At 39.1% G+C, this 8066-nt stretch overlaps 1 protein-coding gene and 1 long non-coding RNA gene across 9 annotated transcripts; one reads left to right on the top strand and one right to left on the bottom strand.

The window, feature by feature from the left end:
* Positions 1 to 73: 73 nt before the first annotated feature.
* Positions 74 to 3791, bottom strand: LOC136243697 (small nuclear ribonucleoprotein Sm D3-like). The gene is made up of 2 exons (XM_066035250.1): positions 3386 to 3791; positions 74 to 245 (listed from the first exon to the last, which is right to left on the bottom strand). Exons 1-2 carry the CDS (start codon positions 3684 to 3686, stop codon positions 175 to 177), a joined length of 372 nt encoding a protein of 123 aa, XP_065891322.1. The 5' UTR covers positions 3687 to 3791; the 3' UTR covers positions 74 to 174.
* Positions 3391 to 7038, top strand: LOC136243699 (uncharacterized). 8 transcript variants are annotated; one of them, XR_010694955.1, is made up of 7 exons: positions 3858 to 4079; positions 5058 to 5450; positions 6324 to 6392; positions 6471 to 6509; positions 6552 to 6601; positions 6674 to 6833; positions 6885 to 7038. It is a non-coding gene; the product is annotated as an uncharacterized lncRNA (long non-coding RNA). The 8 variants fall into 8 exon arrangements; XR_010694956.1 differs by lacking the exon at positions 3858 to 4079 and adding an exon at positions 3391 to 3851 and having other exon boundaries at positions 6324 to 6509; XR_010694957.1 differs by having other exon boundaries at positions 3858 to 4075; positions 6324 to 6509.
* Positions 7039 to 8066: the final 1028 nt, after the last annotated feature.

Here is an 8066-nt window from a genome sequence, read left to right as displayed (position 1 = left end):
CGGTATAAAAAAATTTAATCAGGTCGTCACAGCGGAAATCGCTTAATAATTATTTTATACCTCCTGCTTGATATTTCGTCATATTTATCAATTCATAAGTTTTAAAACAAGACACTAGTGCAGCTTATAAAAATGATCAAGTTATGTAGTCTAACAGGATGATATGGCCGAACACTATCTTCTTCTCTGGAAGACATTCCCAGGACCACCACCACGACCACCAAATCCTCGGCCCCTTGATCGTCCTACAACAAAAACAATTTGCAAAAATTTCAACATCACCACAGAAAATTTTATATCCCATTTCACATAATCATTATAGTGATAGCCATACTGGACAATGGAATAGTAGATTATGGGCTTCACTTATTGAGAGTTCATAGTATATATATACTGAGGAGAGTGTCCCACTCCCTGTATGACGTAACAAGATGTTGTGGCTTGTGACGTACAAGCAGCCACAAAAGTGCAAGAATCATTAGTCCCGTTTCACACTCGCAATGCTCAGGATAGCCGTAGTCGCAAATAGGATTAGCAGGAAATGCCTACAAAGCGGTCTTAACCCATGAAGGAACGATGGTAATTCAGTAAGAAACTCTTAGAGCTGGAGTTAATTTGGTTGCTAGTGACGTTGTTAGGCACGCGTTCAATTGATACTATGTTCAACTAATGACATCATTAATTATACAAAGAAATAATACAAAGAAAAACAGGTGAACTCAGAAGTGCTACGTCATAACTTCACAATGTGCCCTTCTACAGGGGTATATGAGAGTAGGACACTCTCCTCAGTATATAAATTATGAACTCTTGCTTCCACCTAATAAAACATGAAGCTGTTCTGCATTCCATTGATGTGTAAAATCTACAACTACATTCCATTGATGTGTAAATTGATACTGTCAAGACCTTGCCACTTGGCACCCTGCTCTCCTGATTATGGACACACAACTGTAGGTGATCTGAGGCACATAGCTAATACTTTGACAGCTAACACTTTGACATCTAAAAACATAAACTCGCAAAAAAGTGTGGCCACAAGAAAGAATGGTACTGCATGTGAGGATCATTTATCATCACAGGCACCTGTGAAAAGTATGTTTTGTTTAATATATAGGACACATTTATCAGTTTCTTGTCCCTATCTGTGTTGTTGTTTTTCTTGTTGCATCATTTGTGACTGGATGCAGACTTTAGCAACTACTTAGAGCAGACAAGGAAAGTTGCATTCTAAGACACAAGAGTCTGATTTAACCATCTACTTCATACAACCTTCCCACCCACATTGCTTGGATGAGCAAATAAACTTATGTGGTATACATGCAAAGAAAACCAATTTTCATGCCTAACAAAAATTTGAATAAAGTTTACTTGTATTTCTAAAAAAAACATTGTAGACTAAACATACAAAGAGATAAACCAATGAGTAATACAGAGATTTTTCTACTGAACTTTAAATCAGTGATACAATACATGGCGTCGTCTCTGTGCTATTTTGGTGGAGTATTAAATAATTATTTAGGTTTGAATTGGCCTCTGCACAACAATTCCAAATTTCATTCCAAACACCAAGTATTATACCAAAGTCTTGAAAGTTTCATGATACACTTATCTTTCAATCCCTAGCTTTCTTTGGTAGGTAACTGGTTTAATTCATTACAGGTGCTATGTAATGACAGACGATAATGTGTTATTGTGATGACTAGTGACACCTGATCTCACAAAACAGCACTCACTACTAGCAAAACACACACAAAATACAGTTTTCAGTTAAGCACTCCAGATAATTGGCTCCCAAGACGAAATGTATTTTGCAGATTAGACTCACAAATTAGACTCACTACTATCTCATCAATAATCTAGGCATCATTTTAAACAGCGGGAGACACAATTATTGACTTATAATTGCTGGTGCTGCTCCTCCTTCAAGCAGGCACATGCACCAATATTACAAAACTTGTATGCCAACATAGAGAAGATCAGTTTTAGCCTTGCAGTGCAGAAAGACTTTTCCATACTTTAATTACTGATGAAGTTGGTGGAAAAGGAATTAATGACTGGCTATGGATAGATAACTTTTGTTGATTTGTCCATGGGTACAACATCAAAGAAATTTTTACAATACAGAATAGCAGTACCAGAGACAGATATACTATCATTCAAAAGACACAGGTGAAATGATAAATATTTCTGTCTGAAAATCATACATTTTAACCAGATGCTGACAACATGGGAAGAGTTTCAACATTGCCTGTGATTATTACTGGGGTTTTGACGGGGGGCACTTTTGAGGTTCAATTTTCCGGCATCGCAGAAAGGATGATTTGTTAAAAGCTAGTTTCCATATAGCGCCTGCGATTACTACCGGGGTCTTTAACGAATATGGAAACATACCTTGCCGGTATAGCAACAACTGTGCTGCAGCCACCATATAAGTTGAGAGAGGTTCAACTTTCCCAGCTCTTCCGGTATCACAGGCAGGACAATTTGTTAGTGGAAACAAATACAGCAGGCAGTCACTGGCAATGTTCAAACATGAAGAAGCCAAGCATGGTGCCTACGAGTATACCACGGTCACTAGAACACTTGTAACATGTCATGCTGTAAAAAATTAAGGCGTACCTTTGCTGCCAGCGTCATTTCCGAGGTTTGTTAAACTTACACAATATGGAAAAATACAGACATGTGGCGAACTGTAGCTACGGTCGCAGGCCAACTGCAGCAAGTCACAGGCTACCGTAGACACTCTGACTCAGGCAATAACGCAGGCAGGTTGCGGCTACATGGAAACTAGCCTTAAGATGTAAGCTTTGGAATAAAATGGTTGCTTTGCGCCAATCTAAAGTACATATTCAGAAACATTGTGAACTACCATTACACAAAGGTTACTCAAATAAATTCTGGCTGTGATATTTACAAAGTGCAAATTTTACAACGAGTGTACTAGCTAATGGATCTTCTCTAAGCGTACAATGTAATAATGCACTATCAGATACCTAATTAAATACACTAAGCTAGCTACCAGACAACATGTAGGGCTGTCAGTGGAAATTCTACATGAACAAGCAGTATAACAAAGGCTTCTAACACACATGCCTATACTGAGAAATGAAATTGTAATCTACAGCCATGCAGCCTCAAAAACACAAGTATATACACACGCACTACAGCATGTTTTCATGATTCTGAAAAATGAGTGGAACACACAGAGGGTAAAGTTAATGTAGACTACATACTTACAGCACTGACATAAACACACAAACAATACATTAGCAATTAAAACTTTAAACAACATAATGCACACCAGAACACTTGATTGACACCTCCGTGGTGCGCAATAATTAGAAAACAAGCAGAATGCACAAGATTTAAAAAATATTCCTACCTCTAAATGACGGCTTTCCAGTGGCTAACCCTTTGGCTCTCGACTTTGGTCTAAACATTGGCGCATTCTTTAACATATCCGGTAGTATCAGGAACCTGATCTGACTGCCTCTAACAAACACTTGCTCCAAGTTCGTGACTTTCCCATCCCTGGCCGTCATGGTAATGTTCTGAATCTGACAGTTCATGTTGTCTTCAGCTTCTATCAGCTTTCCGCGATAAACCTCACCCGTTACGGTCTCCAGTGTTACTATGTGGCCTTCGGCTTCATGTAGCAACTTGATAGGAATTCCTATAGACATTTCAGCTACACACTACACAGAGATTGCTAAAAATTGTCGTGAAGTTGAGCACGTTTCAGCTCACGAGGGCAGGATTGTCTTTTCCAAATCACGAGAGCATCCCACGTGTGCATTACCAACAAGCCGTTACCGGAATGGACAACCAATTCAACCTATTATCTTACGGTATATGGATAAATAGTCCAAAGGTACATGGTGCCTTAGTTTGGACTATCGGTCCTTACGAGCGCTAGAGTAGTGTACGGTATTGGAATACGGTGTGATTAGCAGTATACTAGCTACGCTGCTTTAGGCTTCCCACAATCAATCGTGCCTCGGTGTTCTGATCTGAATACTCGGCGAACGAGTAGATCTCGGAGTCGATTGACCTGGACCTGAGTGATACTTGTGTAGGTACGTATTTAGTTCTATACTTTGTGTTTATTTCTGCCTTGAGTTTTGCCACTAGACTAACTAGTTAAAAGTGAAGTACTTCAAATGCAGTACAGGCTCTGCCTTCTGTCCCTCTAGTTCCTGACTAGTATCAAGCTAGTACTACACCGTGTCATTTATGCACCCCCATTGGTATTATTTCCCACCAGCATTCGTGGTGCTGGATCATTTCTAGATGCTTTTATTTGCACCAATGAATGTTCAGCCCCTACCACTCACCCTTACCCCCCACACAGGCCTGTAAGTCCAAAGCTGCTATAACAAACATATACGTAGGAGCCATGATTGAGCTATCCTCCTGCCTATGGCTAAGTACTTTTACTTTACACTTTTTTTTTTGTGCAGCTTCGGTGAATGTAACGACGTGTCACTTTCTCAAATTTTTTCAACCATGCTACAGTAGTCTACCAAAGATACTGCTAGTTGCTACACTTGATTTTTAACCAATATCTCATGCTGCTAGTATAATATGCAAGTAAAATTTCTGCTTTGGAATTATATTGGGTACTGTACTGCCAGCCAGTTAGATAGACTTGTGTGTATATGCAATTAGGAGTTTAATCACAACTTCCTGTAAACACTGATGTGTGAACATTATTTTGTCACAAGCCATCAATTTATATGTTCTAGTCAGTGATTGTAATTTATGTGATGCATTTGTATTTCTAATTTTATTTCAACATGCACACTGCACTATAATTTTCTCAATTGCTTGTACAGTATTAATTGTAGGTGTGAAAAAAACACAGGCATGTGAGTACATATTGTAGTGTATGTAGTTAAAGAGTGAGTCACTTCCATACAATGGATCCATCATGAGTGCGTGTGTATGCGCGTGCATGAGTGCATGTGTATGCGCGTGCATGCGTGCATGTGATGAGCATGTGTATGTGTGAGTGTGTAAAGTTGTGTGTCTGTGTTTGTCCATATCTCCCACAGCTTGTGATAGTCCAGGTGAGACTTTGGGGGTACCCACACCTTCACCTGTGGGACATGGCACAGCCTCCTGTGGGCTACTAGTACATAGCTACTGGGACATTCGCACCTACCTAGTGAACCAGCACTGGGATATCTGTACACTAGGTGCAAATCCTCCTGGAGCAGGAAAGGCTTTGCTTTTTGCTTGCTTTGTTCCCCGCTCTGTGTGTGTGTCTGTGTAATAGTATCAGATCCAGATGCACAGGAGGAAACAGCAATAGAATCCCAATTGTCATCAATCATTTAGACAGTGCCAGGATTTGTTGAGGCACAAGTATGCACAAACTCAAGGTGGTATTGCATCTGCTACACGGTAGAGAGACATCACCATGAGATGGTGGTCTTTAATCAAGAGTATGTGCATCTATGTGTGTAGTGTAGTGCGTGCATTTGTGCGTGTGTGTTCGTGCGTGCGTGTGAGTAATGTAGTGCTTGTGTGTGTGTGTGTGTGTGTGTGTGTAGTGCATGTGTGTGTGTGTGTGTGTGTGTGTGTAGTGCATGTGTGTGTGTGTGTAGTGCATGTGTGTGTGTGCGCGCGTGTGTGTGTAAAGTAGTGTGCGTAGTGTTCGTGCATGTGTGTGTATATATTTATTTAGTGTGTGTGTGTGTGTGTGTGTGTGTGTGTGTAGTGTGTATGCAGTGCTTGAAATAGTGGTAGGACATCTAACATTTTCCAGCCAAAATTGGCATTTGTCTGAGTATATTAGCAAGCACTGTGCATGTGTGTATTGTAGTGTAGTGCATGTGTGTGTAGTGTGTGTGTGTGCGTGCGTGGTGTAGTGTAGTGTGTGTAATGTAGTGTAGTGCGTATGTATGTAGTGTAGTTTAGTGCATGTGTTATGTAGTGTAGTAGGTATATGTGTGTGTGTGTGTACTGCATGTGTGTGTGTGTAGTGCATGTGTGTGTGCAGTGCGTGAGTAGTGTGCAGTGTGTGTGTAGTGTGCAGTGTATGTGTAGTGTGTAACATCTGTGTGCATTTGTAGTGTGTGTATGTGTGTGTGTGTGTGTGTGTGTGTGTGTGTGTGTGTGTGTGCTGCACTCCTGGGATACCAAAGACTCTTTGTTTGTTATACCGCATATTCATTGAAGGGTTAGTAGGGAAGACACACAACTGTAACTAACTGTTTATTTAATTGAAGTGTTATGCAAGTACCCTGGGTTGGTATTTGACTATTATTATGGCAGCTAATTCACATTATGTTTGCTGTGTTCATTTTTAAACACAGTGTGGCTACAAGGAACCACGAGCATGGTATCAGTGGTGCGATGGCCTGGTGTCACCAGTATGATGTAAGGTGGGTGTGTTAGAGGTATTGTTGCTATGGTAACCATTGATGATTGTCAAATGTTTATCTGAATGATGATTTACATAGCCAGTAATAGCTGTGTGGCGTATAGCCAGTCTACGACAGGTATGGTGTGTCCACAATGACCATGTTATCATTCACTCCTAGGTATAGTTTTCAAGAAAAGTGAAGAGGGGAGCAAATCCAGTAATTTTTCAGTGAGTTGAGTTTTTGGCTGTGCAATACATAGCACGTGTAAATCAAAAGTTTGTTTCTTTTTCCTGTTCTAGGAATGTTTGGCTTACATACCTCTACACATTGCATACTTGTGTGTTGTCAAAAGACATTGTGCTGTTAGAAAGTAACCAATGCTTTCCTTGCAGTTGAGCTGCGTGATTAGTTGAGACTCACTCAACACCTGCTCACAGAAATGGTTTATTTGTGTAGGAGGTAAGCTGTACTAGTGCAAGACATATTAAATGCATGGTTTGTTCCATGTAGCTGTAGAGGATTAGCAATGTGACAGAGTACTAACTGCTACGAACAACCTGATTTATTATTGTACTTACTTATGTGCATATTTTTATTTTTTATTTTGACATGACATATACTATGTTTTGACTTTTTAATTATGTCAGGTTAACTGGTAATAGAAGTCAGTGGCGCAGGGGTTGAGTCACTAGCAACTATCATGTGGGAATATATTGTTTATGGCAATTTACATTCAACCAACAGAAATCACACGCACATGACCATAACGGCAATTGCAAGTTTCAGAGCTTATATTATATGGCATGGGATTGTCTTTAAAAAAATTAATATTGGTAATGCGACACCAGTGTATATATATTATGTGTATGCACACAGTGGAGTTTTTGATCTGGCAACAGGAATATGATGGCTATGATGTATACAGAACAATCATCAAGAAGGAACTGTAAAATAAACTATACTTTAAGGAGGAGTCATGGTCAAGGACTGATGGCTACTCTGAACGGTCTGATACATTATGCACTAATGTACATGTGTATGTATTATTAGATAATATTACAGACCTGTGCATTGTGTAGGGTTGGCATAACTATACAGAGTGCACTGCTGGCTTGAACTTATTTCCCAGAACATGTACATGCTTTATGTGATAGTGTTTATTTAGAAGCAATGGTATAATATAAGTAAAGTGAACAATAATTGTAATAAAATATAAAGTTATAGTGTTCCGGTTCCTAGTATTTTCTACTGTGAAAATTTAGTAGATTCTTACATCTATGTATATGCATTATTATCCTTCAAAACTTTTAATCATGGTATATTGTCTAGCTAGTTATAATTACGCATTCATACAAGCTGATCAAGGTGAATGGATCACATCCAGCCAATAAGTTGCAAGTGTTATAGTTATGAAGGTGCACACTGTAGATAGAAAATGTATAATAGCATAAGGACCATACATATGATACATGCACATGTATGACATGAAAAACTAGGTATATAGCAGTAAGTAGTCATGAGTTGTTTTGATCAATTATCACCATTATTTCAATCGCATCATGATCATGATTTATGGTGGTACAGTACATTATGTAGTAACTATTAATTGATCTATACACTTTTGTCCTTGACTATTATAACATTTACAATTTTTCAAAATGATCAATCCAACTGGTATGAATACATAGCCAG

Source organism: Dysidea avara, chromosome 13, assembly GCF_963678975.1.
Source record: "Dysidea avara chromosome 13, odDysAvar1.4, whole genome shotgun sequence".
NCBI classification, from domain to species: Eukaryota; Metazoa; Porifera; class Demospongiae; order Dictyoceratida; family Dysideidae; genus Dysidea; species Dysidea avara.
The sequence above is the reverse complement of the archived record's forward strand: the minus strand, read 5'-3'. Positions and strand labels throughout refer to the sequence as shown.